Here is a 20,228-nt window from a genome sequence, read left to right on the forward strand (position 1 = left end):
TCTAACTGTAGTCACCTATCAGTTCCTATTCTGTTGTGCATAGTGAGCTGATTTTTTTAAAAGCTTTTTTGAAAGGCCGATGAAAAATTAATCGAGTTCATTGAGTTCATGAATGGTTCCTCCCATAGTTATGTCTGTGCCTCCTGTGAATAAGAGCTTCCCTGCCTACAGAGCCCTGGTCATGTCATCCAGAACTCTCTCCAGTTTGTCATCTCTCTGTTTGACAGACCCTTCCTGTCCTTGGTGCAGTTTTGTTCCGTGGTTGACCTCCCCGAACAGGTGGTGCTGCAAACAAGGGACAAACAGGAATGGGGACAGACCTTCAGGATGATGATGGTCTGCTGGAAAGAGCTCATCCTGCAGCTCACTGCAGAGCTTGAGGAACGGTTACAGCCCTGTGAGAAATTTCCTTAAGGCAAAGAAATGTGTTGCCGTCTGTCATCCAAACTGCTGCAGTTGAGCTGTTTGGTGCTGGTCGGTTGGATGTCAGGACTGCTGTCATGGAGACACACACGGCCGTTTTAAGGCCGTTTCCCCCAACTTTGCACTGATTTGGGTGTTGCACAGTTGTGTTTGAGACACTGGTGAGGCTCATCTGCTTATTCCTTGGCTGAACAATACTCCCTAAATTGGCTGATTCCTTACGGTATGGCAAAGGGTGATTAAGAACTCTGGAAGGTTTACTGAAGTGACTTACTGAGGGAAGGATCCACAGTGCATTACTCCTTAGAAATTCAAGCCTATTTTCTGCCATAAGGATTAGAATTTTTGTTCCCAAACCAGAAAAGGCTTGGATACTGTTGCAGCAAATTTGTTGTTTTGAACTTCCCCCCTCCTCAATTTTCCTCTTCCCTTCTGAGTTTACACAGTGTTTTTGCAGGATGCTTGGAATTTGTTGGTGCAAGTTGTTAGCAGATTCTCTCTGTGCAAAGCCAGAGAGAAGAATTTTTTTTGATACTTCTAATAAATACTGCTATTACAGAGGCATTTGGATGTAAGGTGCTAATGCATCTGTGGAGATGGAGCACATCTATGAACCAAGAGGCTAAGGAATCACTTGGAAAGTAGGCCCTGATACAGATAATTAAAGAGTAGGTTGAAAAAGGATTTATTCAATAGCAACCAATTTATTTAAGTATGTATTTATTTACATGCTAAAATCCCAGTACATTAAAACAGGCCCATGTTTGAAACAAATCAAATCATGAACCAGAAACTTATAATGTAAAAAAATTAAGAAGTTGACAGTGAGCACACTGGTTAACTGTACATATGAAACAACAGAAATTCATGCCATTACTGATATTAACCTTTGTGAATATTTGATATGCAGCACACACTGTCTTATCTATCAAATTCCACTTTTTCGGTCAAAGAAACTGCCAGAGACATCAGAATATGTTTGCAGTAAAGATTTTGAAAAAAACCCCAAAACCAAAGAGGACAAAAGCTCTTTCATGAGTCACTTTATACTTCTCAAGGGGCACCAAGAATTCAGTCTTAGGATCCTCTTGGATAGGAGGATATGGAGGCAAAGCATGGACTATATAACCCACTGATGATGAGCTGTGGTGTGAACAGTGTGTGTGACTTGGTAACTTTGGTAAATGTCAGAATATTTTCAGAGGAAAGCTAATGTTTGCTAACCATGTTTCTGATAGGGAGAAGCTCTAATGGTGATAACCTAATCCAAATTTTTTTTTAAAATATCTGTGGTTCTCCATTTGTATTTATGCTGATGAGAACACAAACATGGTAAGATCACAGCAGAATTCTTTGGCCTTAATGGTGTTTGTGAATACAAGAGCTTCTAACTCATAGGAGTGAAAGTTACGGGAAAATTCTCATGTTCTGGTAGCTCTCCTAGCAAGTGTGAGAGAGAGAGGGAAGAAAGGGCTGATATTAGAAGTCATTGATTTGCAGGTATTCTACTGCTAGGATAGACTTTAGTAAGTATTAGTAGGGAAGATACTAGAGAGGTGTGGAAGTGTAGTGGTGTAAATCAGACTAAATCATCTGAGTGCCCATAATCCAGCTAGAATGCAATGCATCATGGAAGGGGGACCTCCTTCCAGAGTGAGCATCACGGTAATTTAACCATCAGCTCTGATTCAGTGTCTTGATCACATTCTTCAGTCTGTGTCTGTTCATCAAAACACCTAAGCATGTTCTTATATTTGTGCATGCACCTTTGGGATCTAGGACCTTTAGTAAAGCCTTGCTGGCATCAGTGACGCAATTCTGTGCATGTGGAATAGACTAAACTGTGGTTCTTCAGGTGTGTGTGGTTCTAGAGAAAGTCAAGTGCTGCCTCACGCTGCTGCTGTCTCATGGCACACCAGGTTTCTGATGAGGACTTCCAGGACCTCTCGAGTAGAACCAAAGGGTTGCTAGTCTGGCTTTGGTATGAGGCCTTTAGCTCTTCTCTGTCAAGTGAAGATATGGGAAGAGCCCCATTTGTCTGTCACCGTCACACATACCCCTGCAGACCACAGTCTCATGCTGTTGCTGATGATTAATGAGATTGTTCTCTGCTCACAAATGTAGCAGTGTCTCATGGAGTGCAGAAAATGCGTTTGTACCAGGTTAACATCTCACTATGCAGCTGGCTGAGAGCAGACTTTAAACCAGTATTTAAAGCTATGACAATCTGTCCAAACGCTCTGAGATTAACAAATAATTTCAGACTTGGTCTATCTCTCTTGGCTGCCTCCTCCTCCTTTGAAAGGGCAGTAATCAGTTAAGAATTAACATGTAGCAATGTGACTTTTCTTTCACAATCAGGCTTTTGCTGTACCATTTCCATCAATTTTGGCTTCCACATTATTCAGCTGTGCACCAGGCAGCTCTTTTGTTATGTGCCAATTAACCCATCTTGATAAATAGTGATTATGCATAATTTATAAAGAATAATATTCTTGTTATTCCCTGTAAATAAGGCACTGGCTTAGCTGAGGGTACTGGTCTGTGAATTACTGTCAGATGTGATTGTGAAGGTCCAGGAGGCTGGTAGCAAGAAGGACTCTTTGGACAGTAAGGCAGATAGAAATTATAGTGAGAATAAAAATAGATGGGGGATGCTTTTGTAAGGGCAGTGGGGATTTTAATTTTGCATTTCTGTAGTTTACTCGTTCAGTGTACTCAATAGGTCTCTCAGTTCTAGTCCAGCTCTTGCTGAATTCCGTGTGAACTTCTCCAGTGACATTGGTGGGTGCTTTACTGGACCCCTAGGGAGCATCTTCAGATAATTTCCCTGGCTACTGAAGGCAGCCTTCACAACCATTCTGTTTCCTCTTCTGTGTTAACTAGTCTGAAGCCTCTCAGACTGCTAAGCTGACAGCAGTGGGACACGAGGACTGGGTGAGAATTGCATAGTCCCATGAACCTTGAGTAAACTGGGGAAAGAGATACAGAAGTGTGAAATCCAGTCCACCGGTCCGAGATGTTCTTGCAGTGCTTGCTGGAATGCTATTGCCGAGCTTCCAGCAAAGTGTTAGGGACTGTTGCTTTGGGTAAACTGAGCTGTCTGTCAGCCAGCACCATGCTCTGCATTCATAGAGCCAACTGGAAACCCTCCAGAGCTGGAGGCTGCTTTCACAGCTGCTGTTTTGGCGTTTGCATCCCCTTTCTCCTTGGACAACCTTAGTTGTGGCCTTCACCTCCTGGTGAATTTTACCCCGTTCAGCGCTTCAGGTGTGTTGGCCGTTTTGCCTCTTCTATCTCATCCTCTGTAATATATCCCCACAGGCCTATAAATGGCACCACCTCAGCAGACTCAGCTCATCTTTCATCACAGTGCCAGAGCCTTGTTTTGATTTATTGCCTTTCACCACAGTGGCCCAGAATGAAGTCAACTTCTGAAATCACTTAGGGAAGGATCTGCTGAACAAGCATACATTTAATAATACGCCTCTGCCTTTTTACTTCCTCCATACTGAGGTGTTCCAGTGATACAAGAAATCCCTTCAGAGCACTGGAATGCTGGAGAGAGCTGCTGCTGATGCGCAGCTCTGAGGCACAGCATTGCCTTCAACTGCTGTGCTTTGATTCAACCCTACGTTCTGCCTAACATCCTCAACTGCAAAATGCTGCCCTTTTCTGATGGGTGTGATTTATTTTTTTACTTCATACCACAAAACTCTTTCTTTCTCTTAGCCTGTTGTTTGAAGTATTGACGAGATGTGTAAGATAAATCATCTCTGAAGATGGTAACAATGGCAATTTGGGTACTCCCTGGTCTAACACATCTTGTCATGTTCATATTAAAAACACTTTTTTGAGCATGTCTTTTTGTTCCAAGACATAGTGCTTAATGACTTTTGGGACTCTCATTACTTTGAATAAAGTTACAGAAACATTCATGATTTTATATTAAGCTATTAAATGTTACTGTGTTCATTAGAATATGCATATTAGTAGAGTATATTGGATATACATATTAGTAGTATATTGGCTGCCTGTAAATAAATGGCTGCTAAATTTTCTGGTGTGCTATAACTGAGTAATTTTTGAAAGAACAGGGTTTTTCATATTTTCCTCTGATCAACATTTTTAGAAAAATTGCTTCAGAAAATAAGAGATACAGTTACCATCCAAAGTGATCACAGCATGCTGGCATAACATACGAGATTAAAATTAAAAGCATTTCAAATGGTGCAGCAGATGGAAACAAGTTATTTCACTCGAGTGAGTGTTACATATTTGTGTTGCATGCACACTGTCCATGTTTCTGCAGAGATTAGTCACGAAACAGGAATTGGAGTATCAGATGTGAAGGACGCAAATGATCTTTGTTTGCTGTGAATATATTTAGACTCTCACGGGAAAAGCTTTGCCAGGTCCTCTGGCTCCCTCACACAGGTGTCAGCTCATCTTCCATGCTTCCTGGAGAAAGGAGTATGTGGTTATGTGTATAGGACAGGCTAAGCCTTTTCTCAAAGGGCAAAGCTCAAGGAACTGCTTTACATCCACTTGTTAAGTCTCTGACACTCTCTAAACTTGAGGGAGGCCCATGGCATAAATATTAAGCATCCAGGATGGTGGGGCTGCAAACAGGAGGAGAGTGTTGGCATTGCACATACTGCTGCTGTTGGCAAGGCATTGATCATGCTGGAGTAACTGAGCAGAAACATCTTTTCATCAGGGGATAAAAGGAAGATATCGATGCCTTTCCATTTTTCTCCAGCAATGAGTTTAAGTGTCTACAAAGAGAAGCCTCTTGCTGCTTCTCCTCCAAATTCTGCTTTAGTGTCAGGACCAGCATAGGCAGAAAGCAGAAGAGGTCACAAATAGTACAAATCTGAGTCCTGCAACAGTGTTATAAAGTCTTCTTTCTAAAAGCTTTTTGTTTAAAATTGTGTGGTATGTATTTAATGTCTTTCCCTTAAAACTAAAAGGAATACTTCCTTGTGAGCATCTTATGGGACTGGTGGGATCAGGATGGAAAGTGATCTGTTAACAGTAGAAGACCGTGAATTGTCAGGATGGGTTTAAGAACAGACAACTTGGTTATAATTTGTGGGGCCTGGTCTGAAAGCTTGAACTCCATCTTCTAAAGACACAAGCAAGATAATGCAGTACTCTGATCAGCACGTACTTAAGTGTAGTCCTTAAGTACCTAACACGTTTTTTAAATCATCCTCCAGAAAAATCAGTTGATCTGTATGGCACATATATATCTCCTCCCACCTTTAATTCATTTTAAGCTTCAAACCCCTGTTTTGCTTCTTTCAAACTCCAATGGATTATATTTCAAAATGAATCATGATAATCTGACTCATAGCTTTTCAAAAGGAGTGCTCTCATAGTACTCAGAATCCATGGCATTTTTTAAAAAATCGGTGTGTAATAAGAATACCAGGTAAACAAAATCTTTTTATAATTTGGACATTCTGATAGGCTGATACTTTTCCTGGAAACTGGGTGGAATGACTCCTGGGTTTCTGCTACCATCAGAAATGTGTCATAAATACAGAGATTCTGAATGGCAAGTGATTTTTCTTTTTTTAATGAAAAACATACATTATAATTTGGTAGGTTTGAGGGACAAAAGACTCATCTTGTGCTTAAGTTTTAACAAGGTTAAAAAAAATTAATTTTTTTTTTTTTTACTTTGTGGCTAGTAATCTGAAAACAGAGGTAGCTAAGATTCTACAGCATTTTAGGTTTGGAAGTAGCTTGGGAACTAAACAGTGAGTAGAAAATAGCAGCACAGGTAGCATAGCCTGTTCCAAGCTACTCAGGCTACCTGCAGTACTCTCAGACTAGAACAGCTTCCAGAAAGTTAAGCACAGCTTTCCCAGGACAATCGAGATTGTGTTCAGCCCATCTTTCTGTCTGTCTTACAGTTTGATGCTTAAGAATGTCCTTTTTACTGACATTTCAAACGTATTAGTTTTTTTTTTTTAAATATCAAAGCTTTCACTTGCATATGTATCAAGTTGGCAGTTTGGGTTCACCTTTACCTGACTAAAGGTACACTAGTGAACAAACACCTCAGACCTGAGTGAGCATCAGCTGCCTTTCACTGAGAGCTTTCTGAAACTGCAGCTTTCTTTTGTCAGCCTTTCTGTCTAAAAGGATCTGACTTGAGAGATGCACTTCTTTCTCACGAGCAGGCCCCTCTTGGCATCATGGCACGTGTGAGACTTGGTGCTGCTGGTGTTCCCACCACACTGTTACAGCCTAAGTGGCCTATTTTTATCGTTGCAAGCTGGCATTTTTCATACCCTCATAAAATTCACACAAATGTTTCAGTGTGAAAAGAAGATCCAGCACACAGCAAATTCATGTACATTGTTAGGGTTTTATTTGACCGTGGTAGTATATATAAAAGCCAAAATGTGTAAAGTTTAATGAGTCAAGTATGTCATAAATAATTGGGCATATGAAGGAAACCAGGGCTGTGGTGATGTATTTGTACAGCACTCAGCATGGAGGAACTGTAATTGGGATTGGTGTTCCAAAGTCATCCTAAAGAGCAGATAAGAAATAAAAACTGCTTTAATAGTGTGTAATGGAGTTGTGATAGGGTGACCAAAGTAATCTTGAACAGGATCTTGACCAGGGAGTGTTTGGGGATGCTTGGATCTGAACATGTGTTTTGAATTGCTTTCTGGTAAATGGTTTGTAAAATATGAATGGATTAATCCTCATGCCTTTCATTTGCAATTTAATAATATCCCCCTCCTGGTGCCTGAATGTGCTGGTTTTATTTTATTTGCTCTCCTAAAAAGAAATGCAAACTGAAGGAACTCTGTATGTTTGAAGAAGGCATTAGATAGAATGAAGCAAGCAAGCTTAGTTCTTTATAAAAAGAACTAGATAAAACACTGCAGTTATATCATTGAGAAAACTGATGCCATAAATGAAGTAACAAGGGTAAATCATGATTTTGTTTTGTGTTCCACTGTGAGGTTTTGGGTTGGAACTTTTTTCTTTTGTTTTGAGTGTATTTCTTTATGTTTGTGAGTGCATATCCATTTCTGGGTAGGAAAAGATGTGCTGTTACAGCCAATGTCTCAGGAAGATTTGTATCCAATTCCAAGTTGTAACTTCCTAGGTTCCCTTCTGCCCCCAAGAATATTCACTGTTAACTATTCCAGAAATAGCTTTTTCCAGAAATCCGTCTTTTCTGACCTAAATTTTAAACAATATAGTGAAATATTTTCTTCACGTCAGAACTCAGTGTCTTAATTAAAATGTAAAAGCTGGTTTTATTGGCTGTAGGTAAATGCGGTTCACCTCATTTTAAATTTTTAATATGATGAGTTTGTGTTTAAAGGAAGCTCTCAAGTCTGATTGTCTGAAGCCCCCTGAAAGTATCTCATTCTGCATTCTGGGGCACTGCTGTGCTGATCTCCTGAGGGCTCAAGGTAGGGAGAGTGCCCCTTTTCATTCAGTGTGAAAGTGGAAGAAAGCAGTAGAAGCATTGTCCACCTCTCTAAGAGCAAGACTGTAGGTTGACTGTAAGAAGTGATGTTCATGACTACACTTGCATTATTACAGCAATGAAGGCATTGGGGGGAGCCTTAGATAGGAAATGGCAACTGGTCTGAGGTATGTTGCACATTATTCCATTGTAAAGTAGTCCCATTAGTCTGTTGGCAGAAGCTGGCAGTGAGAATTGTGTGGAATCCAAGACAATGGGCAGAAGAAAGTGGAGGGAATAAAATTATTTCACAGCTCAGGGAAACACAGAACACAAACCCGAGGAACTGATATGAGCAGCACACAGTAATGTCCGTGGTGACGGAGCTCCAGCAGTGCCTTTCCTCCCAGAGAGCTGTAGGTGTATCACTGGAGCAGTGTCCCTTTGACACAGGTTGATTTTGTCAGATCTACTTTATAAGAAATTGATATGGACAAAGGGGAAATTACTGGTTCATAAAAATAGTAATGAAGATGGAATAGTATTGTAACTTCCAACCCCTGACTCCAAAACTACTGAGCTCTTAGATCCCGTGTGGAAGTGGAGGGTCCTGCTGACTTTTACAATTCAGTCACTAATGATATCATCCAGTGGAAATGGTGTATTAAGTTCCACCATTAACATATCCCTTTTGTTGGCTTTATGTGTCTTTTCTCTAAACAAGCAAAATCCAAAACTGCTTGTAAATGTTCCTAGTAACGCTTCAGTTGTTTGTAGTAAGACTGGAAGTAAAAAAAAAAAAAAAAAAAGGTGTCAGAGAAGTTTTGGCTTTAGCTTCCAGGCAATAGACAGTAGAGATGTCAGAGCCTGTACAACCTTGCAGTGTCAGGAGTACTCACAGTCACTAGAAGATAGAAAAACTAAACACCATTAGATAGCAAAAATAAATTTTAAAAAGACACAAAACATCTAAGAAGAACTTGTGTGAAATGGGGCGTCTTTTGAGATTCTGGCCCACGGCCTTCCAGGGGTCTGAGTGAAAAAAAATCTTACTGGTTAATCTTAGCAAGTTCCAGTGGTGGGCCTGACTTGTCTGGAGGGAGGATGGAACTGCAAGTAAAACAGAAGTCTGGGTTCATTGGGTTACACTGACGCTTAGGATGGCTCAGCTGCTTTCAGTACAGACACCGAGATTTATTTATGTGGCTTAAGTGGGATATTGTTTCCTTGGTTTTGGTTTGGTTTTTTATTTGAAAGTAAATTCTCCTTACCACTGTGATCACTCTGGCTCTGAGCATTTTCCTCCCTTGACAGGAAACACCAGTCTGTCATGACCTGAAAGTTTCTTATCTTCTCTTGACATGCTTGAGAATTCATGGGCTTCTGTCATACCATCCTTCCTCTCCTGAACACGATGGCATGTGGCAGCTCACGTACTATGAGAACAAGCCCAGTGTTAAGTCAGCATTAATAAATACTCACACCTAATGCCAAAATAATGGCTTATCATGATCTCCTGTCGGAGAACTGCTGCTCAGGGCCTCTCTCCCTTGTTCGTGGAGGTTGAAACTTATTCAGATCAAGTTATAAAGCAACTTGCATATGTGCTTGCTTTGGAAAGAGATATGCATCACCATAATTAATTAAGAGCAGTTTCATACAGGCATAGCTCAGCAAAAAAAATTGGGTTTTTTTTCTTGAGGAATGAGTTTGCATCAGGATGTGTCCAAATCATTTCTTTAACAGCCAAAGTATGTGTTTTACCATCTGCATTTTTCAAATAGGGAAAAATAAACATAAATCAACTGTGATTAATTAAGGAAAAATACCAAAATTCTTACTCAAACATGAGGATAGTTGTGATTGTCAATAGAAAGTACTTTGTAAAAAGAGCTTAAAGCTGAGGTTTAGTTACCCTTTTTAAAATTTTCCTTCTAGCCCAGTGATGTTAGAATAATAATGTAATTGAAATTAATGTAATTACATGTTTGGTTTTTGGAAAACAAATAGCAATATGACTGTGAGTTCATGGATATTCAATTAGTTCTTTTGATAATATAGGAGATTAGGTCACAAACTATACAAAAGATATAACAAGACTGTGAGTTCAAAAATGCAAATAAACACAGAGGACCAAGATAATTAGCCTTTTAACTTTTCCTTATAAAAACAAAAGTTTATTTGCCTTTTAAACAGGTCAGTAAAGTAAAATTGTCATGCTACGGTGCATGCAGGATAGTCACGAAGAATATGCTACTAACAGAAGACAGATAGTCTGTTAAAGGGTTAAATCTTTAAAATCTGCAGTGAATACAAACCTGAATCAGGGGAAATACAACTGGACAGGGCCTTGCATTTGTTAGAAGATATTGTTGGTGATTGTCTAGAATTTTTAGGAAAAACAGTTGCAAATACCTGAAAGGCCGAATCAGCAGCTCTTGCCTCCATGCAAGCAGCAGCTCTGTGGTGGCTATAAGGTGTTACATGGAGAAGGTCCTGCTTATGGTCAGGTTGTCCACAGACTCTGTTTGGTTTTTTCCTCAGATTACTCACAAATTAAGAATGGGCTCTTTGCATAAGTGAGCACAATCTGCTATGAAAATGCAGTTTAATTCAGTGTTTTAAAATAGCCATGAAAGACAGAATTATGTCCGAAGGACAAAGACCTTGAACCATTTTCAGACTCAAGGCTGCAGTGCCTTGGTGCTTGTCTAAGAACAAGAAAGAGCACAAAGCTGACCACTTTCCAGCTGGTTCCCAGCACAGGGCAGAGGAACAGGGGAGAGGAACTGTCCGCACTGGAGCCAACCACTGTCAGTTCCCTTTAGTGCTGCACCTCTTCTCTACTGACTTTATGGGATGGAGGAACTAGCAGTCCCAATAAGAGCTAGTCTGTATTCTCCATTAAAATCCTAGGCTTGGTTAACATGCTGGGCTTTTTGGGCTCCCGTGTGACTTTTTTCAGATGCAGTGTCCCTACAAAGCTGAGCGATTTCACTTGAGTCACGGTTCAAAAGTATTCCTGAGCCTTATACCTCATACCTGATAAGAAATAATGAGTGAACCCAGGATTGTTTGAAATACTCTGGGTTTTTAGGATCAGGAGACCTTTGAGAATATGTTTTGTTTGCATTGCAAGAAGGGATGTTTCCTGGAATAATTGCTTTTTTCTGCAGTACAGAATCTACATAAAAACTAGTAAACTAGGCCATTAATAAATATGTAAAAGAAGCCTGATCTGTGAGGTACAGGCTCAGTGTATGTGAGGACACTGAGCTCCACTAGTCCCACTCCATTGATTATTCACGTGGAATTAGAGGGTTTACAGACCATTGAAATGATTTGGAGACTGCCAGACTTTCTAATGTAATCTTTATTTTTTCCGTTTTCCACCTGTGAGTTAATGCTTTTTATTTGTTACTTCAGCAGATATTTTTTATGGAAGCTTTTCAACTTTATATCCTGCTGGTATATAGTTTAACAAAATGCCTTTTTAAACAGTGTATTTAATTCCTCAGTCATCCCTCTGGGAATAAATTCTTACTGTATTATAGCTTCTTTTATATCTTTTTTTTACTGTGGTGAAGAACTTCTGCAAACTTTTATTTCAGAAATCACCACTTCTGATTTCCTTTCTGTGTCTCATGCATGTCTCTTTTATGTCTGCACCAGCTGTGATTTGCTGCTGGTATCCAGAGCTGGTCATGTCCTCTTACAGTATCTTAAACACTTAAAGAAATTCCTTAATAGCATTTTTATTTTTACATCTGGACCTCCAGGAAGAAAATCAAATTTCCACACCTGACTGCTGGTTTGAGGTGTTATCAGTGATGCTGTGTCAATGAGCTGATATTGTGGAGAGTCCTGTTTAAGATTACTTTAGCAGTCTTTAGTGATTCTGAATGGTAGCCTTTGTGGTGGGAAATGTTTCATGATGGTACTCTCAGAAGTAGATGCTGTATATGTGTGTGTAGAAGTCAGGTCTTCCTTACTGGTAATTACTTGCCCTTGTTTTTTGCAAAGTTAAATATGCAGCATTTTGGCAAAAGTGTTTAGTGGGGTTAGTTGGAAATTGTTGTTAAATCCAGTTCTTGACAAGCAAAATTGTTACAATTGAGTGAACGTTTTTCTGGGAGACTTATTTTCATTACAAATAGGACTTGCTCTTCTCAGTCCAGAAATGGTTTGATTAGAAGTGCTGCTGTGCCACAGTGTATTGCAGTTGTACAGTCTTTGCTATGAGTGAGAGTCCCAGCCCCTCACAGATCAGGCTCCCTCACTATGTCTGATGCAGAATCCCTTCATGGAAAGAACCCAGGGTCACAAGAAGTTTGCACTTTTCCTACAGAGCTGAACAACAAAGAAAATCTTTTTTCCTGCAACTCCAATGAAGTTGGCCATGTTTATAAATTGAAATACTTTCATTTTTGTCCAAAATGGTCATTGTTCAATCTCTGTAAAGGATGGGAAAGAATGAAGTGTGTGGAAAAAAAGGGCCTTTGTCTGCATTTGGATTATTTTCTGGTGCAAGATGGGTTCCTCAGGACAGCAGAATGGTTAATTACTAAAAGCCTCCCAGTTAAGGGATACCAACCCTTGTCCCATGAAGCAACAAGATGTGTTGCTTATTTGTGAGGTCATGTAATAAGCCACAGACTTTCCAAATTCTTCTGAAAGCTTTTAACACTCAAGTAAGAAGTCACCATAATTTCTCATTGAAAAAGACCACACAGAGATATCAGAGTTGTGGACTGTAAGGGAATAAAACATCCAGACATCTTTGAATCAGATCTGAATCAAGGAAATCTCAGTCAAGAAAACTACACCTTAATGTTTTGACTTTTAGGCAGACCTGACATTTGTTACATAGCTGCTAACAGAGATCTCCAGGTGCTGTCAAGGGGAGGTATTTTACAGATAGGCAATGTAATCCCATGTTTGTTTTTAGAGAATATGGAGAGATGGAGTATTACAATATAGCAGAAGTCACAATCAAAAATGTGTTCAGGCCAGTTTAATTGTTATAAAGTCAGTACAATTTACTGCTACACTGAAATTATTATATATTATCTCGTTAATTCATTCCATCTGCTGCATCATACAGAATAATATCAGGAATGGTTAGAAGGCTTACCTGAAATATACTTTGAAAGTTTGATTGCATTCAGTGTTTTTCAGATTTTCACACCCTTGTCTGTCTTTCTTAGTCTGTTCACAGTTTTCCAGAGGAGTTTATGCCATCTTTGGATTCTATGACCAGATGTCAATGAACACACTGACATCATTTTGTGGAGCCCTTCACACATCCTTCATCACACCCAGCTTCCCAACAGATGCAGATGTGCAGTTTGTCATCCAGATGAGGCCAGCATTAAAAGGAGCCATCTTGAGTCTCTTGACTTACTATAAGTGGGAAAAGTTTGTGTACCTCTATGACACAGAACGGGGTAAGCACCATCATTTTAACTGATTTTTATATTTCATAGCTTGCTTTAAGTATTACCAGAACCACTATGTGCAGCACAGTTTTCTTCTGATGTAGGTAGCATGTGGTCCTAGAAAGAAGAAACTAAAGTGAATGGCTAAATGAAAAGAAGGCATCCTAATATTAATGATCATTTTTTAAGAGATTTTCTGGAGGATATTGTTAACAATGCAAGCATTCAGTTGGCATACCTGGTTTCCATGGAACCACAGACTCAGCACTTGCCAGGGTTTTTGAGTCCTTGCAAAATAAATAAAGTTGACATTATGAAGTTGGCTGTTAGGCAAGACCTTCCACCCCGTGTGACATTGCAAATCCTGCACCACTTTACATAAATGCACATTTCTGCTGTCACTGGACAAAGAATCCATGCTCAGATATGCTCTGGAGATGTCTAGGCATCAATAAAGTCTAAGAATAGAGAGCGTAAGATGCTTTAGGGCTCGGCTGGAGAAAAGATGCTCCAGATATGTCACATGGATATCCAGAGACAAATTTACATACATGACAAGAATGACCAGAGTTATGTTTTACTGAGTGGAAACATACTAAAACCAATGTTTCCAGACTTAAACCAATTATTAAATACTAAAAGCACAAAATGTAGCAAATACTGTCAAAAAGAGATCTAGACATCAGAAACCATTTTCTGTGAGGAATCTTGCATATTTCTGTGGAGCAGCTGTTGCCACCTGCTCTGAGCACACAGAATTTGCTCTGTTACAGATTTCACCTGGGCAGCATTTTTTGTATCAAATAGATGTGCCAATGCCCTTCTCACCAGTTTTATGATTTGCAATTCCAAGACCTTCTTCAGAGCAAAGTGATCTGGATAGAGACAAAGAAGCTTAGATTCTGTTCCTGGCTCCCATGACAAAATTCCAATCCCTTAGGCTACTGCATATTGTTAAGCATCAAGTCTTCAGTGGCTGTGCTTTTCACACTGAAGGTTAGTAGCATCACCCAACTAAGAGCATATCATATGTTGAAAGAAAGTAATTTTCAGTCTGATTTTAGGTGAATGTCAAGAGTTCAGAATTTTCTGAGTGATTTCGAGGTGTTAAATATTTCTAGAACTGAAAAAACACTAGCTATGAGATCAAGTATGAAATATGGAGAAGCTAAAAATGCCATTACTTCTTAAATCTTGTAGAACACCCGTACATCCGTATTTCTAATTTAGTCCACTTTTAAATGAAAGCTCCTGTGAGTAAGCCATTTGTCTGAGTAAAAAAGGCTTGATGTCATTTATTCCAGGACTGATGAAACTTATCATGATTAAGGCTAATAAAGTTTGCTTTGGAAAGAGTTTCAGCAGTTGCCCAAGATCATGCCTAATAAGAAATTTGGCTCTTCAGACTGGAAAAATAATCCAAAACAGTAAGAGTTTCAGTAGAATTTGTCTAGATGACATGACTATCAGACTAACTGAGATAGTAACGGGAGTCATGGGGGGGGAACTGGCAGCCTCAAACTTGCAGTTTTTGGCAATTCATTTTGTATAATCTTTAGGTAGAGTCTAATCATGAGCTTATTGTGATGGCTAACCCTTTTGGAACTGTTTAGGTTGTGTCTAGGCATTATTTTGCCTTGTTCATGCTAAGATTTTAATTACAGGTTAAAACACAGCTCTTGCTGGTGGAATTAGCCCCAGGAATCTGACTTTACCTCTTTTGCCATCTGCCTCTTGTGTTGTCTTCCCATTCACATCCTACTCATAATATTACAATTACTAATCCAAATCATATTGTGAACCTACAGTGCTTCACATGCACATAAGCCCTGACATTCTGATCTAAGTGTCAGTGACAAATCTGAATTAGATGACAGTGAAGGTGAATGTAGGATTATAAAATGAAGCTGAGGGCTTGAAGATAAAGGACAGTTGTGTCTTTAGGACAGAAGAGGCATCAGTACATATAGGTAGCTTGGTGATGAGTTTTGAGTTGTTTGGGATAAAGTTACCACGTGTTATCTGTCCTCCCTATACATATATCCTCTTTGCTGCTGTTTGGTGACATATTTGTCATCTGCTAAAACAGGAACAAAAATGAACAGTTTATTGTCTTTAGGTACTGGCACTTTAATTTGGTTAATACAAACTTGGTAGCAGTCCTATCAGTTATAATTCTTCCAGTGTTATAACAAATTAAGAAGTTTTCTATAGGAGGGAGAGGCAGGGCAATTAGGTACTGAGGAATGGACATTAGAGTTCTTTGTTTGAGGAGTGGTAATCATGGATGACAGCACCTGAAATATGTGGCAATTCCAGTAAGCTCCCTAATTTCTTGTGACAGACCTTCAAATACCAAAAAAACATCCCAAGAGTTTGGACAGTAATAATGGTGAATGACTCTTTGTGTCAGGCAGTGAACAGACTGTACATGTTCCTTTGCTGAGATACCACTGGAAATGCAAACACTAGAGCTGTAATAAGTTTTAATAATTCCTGTCTTGGATACTTAACTGCTTTGGGACACAAATACTGTCAGGAGAAGGTGTTAAGCAGTTTACTGACAGTTCCTGAAATAAACTATCACTTAAATACTTCCTTTCTAAGAAGATTATAATCTCGCTGAGAATCTGAGAAATCACTAAATATTACACTATTCTTTCTTATGTTGAATTTAGTTATGCACTAAATTGTTCTTGCACGTAGTTTTACAGTGTTCTGCTGAAGCAAAACACTGCCATGTATTAAACATTACATTTTCTACTAATAAGCACTGTAGCATATTACAGAGGCCATACAAAACTGAATAAACCCTGTGGTTATAATGAACTCTTTCGGTTTAAGCTTAGGAGAATGGAGCTTTATAAAATTGCTTCCTTTAAGCAGTGGTCTTTTTGTTCTTTGCCATCAAATCATATAATCATATGGTTTCCCCCTTGGTGACAGTGGGTACAATACTGTCATGTTTGGCTCCTGCAATGAAGACAAAAGATAAATCTCAAACAATAGAATAAAGTTAAGATGTACAATTACATAGATAGGTGGTGAAGCTTTTAATCCAGTGATTTAGTGTGTACATTGTATATATTCTTAAGTATAAAATAATATTTTATTCTCTGTTGCTATGAGATGACTGAATGTTGCAGATTGTGCTCTCAAATATGTATTTATGTGCAGGTGTAAAATTCAGTTTCTTAAAAACTTCTAAAGCACACAGAAAAAAATAAAGTGTGAGATTCATGATTTTCACCAGCAAGAATTATGTCATATCATTGCTTATTTCAGTTGCTGGAGTTATTCTTCTACAGAGAAACAGAAATTTAAGAAAAATACCAAATTCCATGTTCTTTCCTAGTACCAGAAGAAAAAAATATATACTTTGCAGAGTAATGATGCATTAGGAAATGGCTGCTAAGGGAAGAAAGGACTTAAGCAGTGTGTAGAAGAAATAGTCATGTGTTCATTCCATGCCTCATGTGTTTAGTTCATGTGAAAGGGAAAGGCAGGGTTGATTTCTGTTTGTATTAACTCACATCAGTAAGTTGACACTGTTGGTTGCTGTGATGTGTGCAAAGTATCTGATTAATTATATGGTGCTAACTGCCTCCGTAGGCTTCTCTGCAGTAGAACTAAGACTAATTAAGATTATGTCAGGATGAGATGAGGTGAGGTTACATACAGAAAGCTATTAAGAATTTGGGTAGCACTTGTCAGGAAAGTCACCTTTTGCATCTCATGCTGAGAATTATGTTGCATCAAAAACCTCAGGTTTACTTGCACTCTTCAGGTCTGTTTCTCGTCTTGCTTTGCTTTAAATCAGATGTTGTTCCACTGAAGTCAGTGGTCCGGAGTAACACAGGTGTGAATGTCTGGAGAGGTGAACTTGTGGTTTTTCACAGTCATCTGATTGTGGCATGAAAGTGTGAAGTACTTCTCATTTAATTATAAAGATGGTACGGGGAATTATAATACTGAAGCTTTTGTTTATTTAAATTTTCATGGTGCTCCATTTCAGTTTATTTTTGCCAGAGAAACATAATTTTGTACAGATTGTTCACCTTCCATCTGTCAGTATAACACAGGCATTTTGTCCTAAGTCACTTTGATTTGTCATACCTACTGTGCAGAAAGACACTGATTTCTGTCATGTAGATCATTTAAACAAAATCACACCAGGTGATTCCTGTGATTTGCATCAAGTCTTCATGTTCTTCCTTTGGATCATAGGAGTCCTCACAGGACATGAAAGTGCTGCCTTGGTTTATCTAATGCCTACCAACTCAGTAGCAGGTCAGTCTAGGCAGAGATACAGAGGGATCACAGTCTTTATGGCACTGTAACACATACCTCACTAAATCTGAAGTATTTCTGTCATTTGGTTTTGATATAGCCTGTCAGTACATATCTAGTGTGGCCTACAATCAAGGAAAAGGAGTTTTGATAAATAAGGTTATGGTTGGCTAATATATTTTTTTAATTGGTTAACACTGGCTAGATGAAGGCTGAGGCAGAGAGGTGTTAATCTAAAGCCCGGGTTTATGTGGCTAAAGAGAGGTGAAAATGTCTACTTTAAAAGCAATTACATCTTTAATCCTTACTGCTACAGAAAGACAAAAATTTGACCTGAACGTAATGGATGGGTGCAGAAGGCCTGAAAATACAACCTCAGGAAATACAACCAGTCCTATTTCTTTTAGATACAAAACCTTCTGGTCCCCTGTTGCATAAAGAAATACCAGGTAAAGAGCAGGGGGGGGAAAGGTACAAATAGAAGCTTCTCAGCGATCATGTGTAAGGCTTCAAATTGCCTTAAAAGGGGTTCAGTACAAGGCAATGAGATCTGATTCACTGCTCCCGCTGAAGACAAAGAATAACTCTGTTTAGTTCTGCTTTTACAAAATGAGGTTAGTTATCTATTGCTATCAAAGGACAAGACACTTCTGTACTGCTTTCCCTGGAGAATGAGAGATTGGAGCTGATAAAAGAAGCAGTATGTAGAACCAGGCTCATTATAGCTTCCACAAAATTAAATTGATGGATTTTTTTTTTTTGGTGAAATAAGAGTTGCACTGAAAATTACTCATATATAGAACATAACATTTTTTTCTGCAAAACATCTGGGGTAAGATTAATTTTTATGGAATCTAAAAAGACTCTGCTTTAGTACTTGATGGATTCCTAGGGATTTTAGAATGTTGTGTTCTGGTGGACTGTCTCTCCTGAAAACAGCAATGGAAAATGTAACCCAACACAGAATGACTGACTCCTTTTTATAAGCACCTTCCATCAGCAGAGAGGTGCAGAAGAACTCCCTCCACACAGCTGATTTGTTAAACTCTGTATTGTATTTCTGCATGTCAGGAAGTTTTATTTTATTTATAAAGATCATTCGTCAATGAAGGGGGAAAACGAAACCAGTGGAAGCAGCTACACCAGCAACAATAAACCCTCAATTCAGCACCTGCTGATCAGTCAAATGTCAAAAGAGTCGATAGCTGAGCTGTTCATTAACATGTTTATTTTTCAGAGCAGGGGAGTTATTCCACTAACTGAATAACTGCTTTGAATCCCTTGCATAAAGAAAAAAGGATTTAATGCTGGCTTATGCTTTTCTCAGAATTAAACATGGGCTTGGTCCATTTTAAAATTACAATTCTTGTTTGCTAGTATGCTCATATACCTGTTTAATTCTCAGTTGCACCTGTAAGGTTGATGCAATGTATTTTGCTTATGCTTTCAAAAGTATGAAAGGATTTAAAATCTCGACATTTTCTTCTGTAAAAATCAGTCTGTGGTGAAGAATAATGGAACATACAAAGCTTGTTTGGAAGCCTATAAAACACCAGAGGTGACAAAACAGGGAAGAGTTACTGCAAACCTTGATTCTTCTGAGTTTTTTGGCTCTCTACAGGAGTGTTTTGGACAGCAGCCCAGGTTCATGGGGATGACATGCAGACAGTATCAATTGTTAGCATTTAGGTAGCTATGTAGATGAGCTGTCTCATTCTCCTTTCCCACTTCTTTATATAGTGGGAAATGCACAGCAGGGAATAAAATCTTGGCAAAACCTCCCGAGCTGAGGCTCAGCCTCCATGTCACAGATCTGTACATTTGAAGAATTATGTGCCCCAGTAACTGCCATCCAGAAATTTTCTTCTAGGTCAAAAGAGAACTTGTAGCATGGCCACAGAATGTGGCATCTTTTGCGTGGCTTTTCTTGAAAGGATGTATAGTGTAGGTTCAGGTTTTCATGCTCTGGTACAATAGAGAACACACGCAGTGTAAGGATGCTTACAATAGAAAATCCATTATTTAGATTTAAAGAACAATCACACTTCATGCACTTACATGCAGTAAGAAAATTATCTGTTTCTGTCACGATCAGCCTTTTGGGAATGAGTGATTTTACCATATTATAATGCCTAGAGTTTGTATTTATATAGAATTGAAAGTTGTAGATACTGCTTAGCAATATTTGTATGAAATATAAGTAATTTACCCTGACAGAGAGGCAAACCTTGACATTCTTATTAAGGGTGCATTGTTTTGTTGCTTTCAGCAGTATAATGTATGAACCAAGGCTCTGCCCAGGAAATATGCCAGGATCTTAACTGAAAAATTCCAGGATTGCTTTACTGTTTAATTTTACTGCCTAAATGTGTTTGGGAATAATCTGAGCCTGAACAGTTAAATCTAGCTTTTGATAATCACTTTCCATTTATTTCCTCTGAAATCTCTGAAGTCTCATACAGACTCCTTTTATCTTGGTCTCTGTGGTACACAGATACAGAAGAAAGCCCTTTCACTGATCCTTGCCCAAACAAACATTGAGACCCTGTGTGGGAGAATGGATGTTGGCTGGTTTTTAGGTGGACTGAGAGCCTTAAGTGTTTTTCTCCTGATCTTTCCCATTAGCTGCT

At 38.9% G+C, this 20,228-nt stretch overlaps 1 protein-coding gene across 8 annotated transcripts in view; it reads left to right on the forward strand.

The window, feature by feature from the left end:
• Positions 1-20,228, forward strand: part of GRIA3 (glutamate ionotropic receptor AMPA type subunit 3) — a 602,976-nt gene that overhangs the window by 476,188 nt on the left and 106,560 nt on the right. For all 8 annotated transcript variants that reach the window (XR_004359634.1, XR_004359635.1, XM_032702135.1 and 5 more), the window contains one exon: positions 13,078-13,317. Coding sequence is in view for 6 of the 8 variants with exons in the window: in XM_032702135.1 (XP_032558026.1) it covers positions 13,078-13,317 (240 nt within the window). In the remaining 2 variants the exon portion in view is untranslated. The remainder of the gene's footprint in view (positions 1-13,077; positions 13,318-20,228) is intronic.

Source organism: Chiroxiphia lanceolata, chromosome 14 (assembly GCF_009829145.1).
Source record: "Chiroxiphia lanceolata isolate bChiLan1 chromosome 14, bChiLan1.pri, whole genome shotgun sequence".
Taxonomy (NCBI): domain Eukaryota; kingdom Metazoa; phylum Chordata; class Aves; order Passeriformes; family Pipridae; genus Chiroxiphia; species Chiroxiphia lanceolata.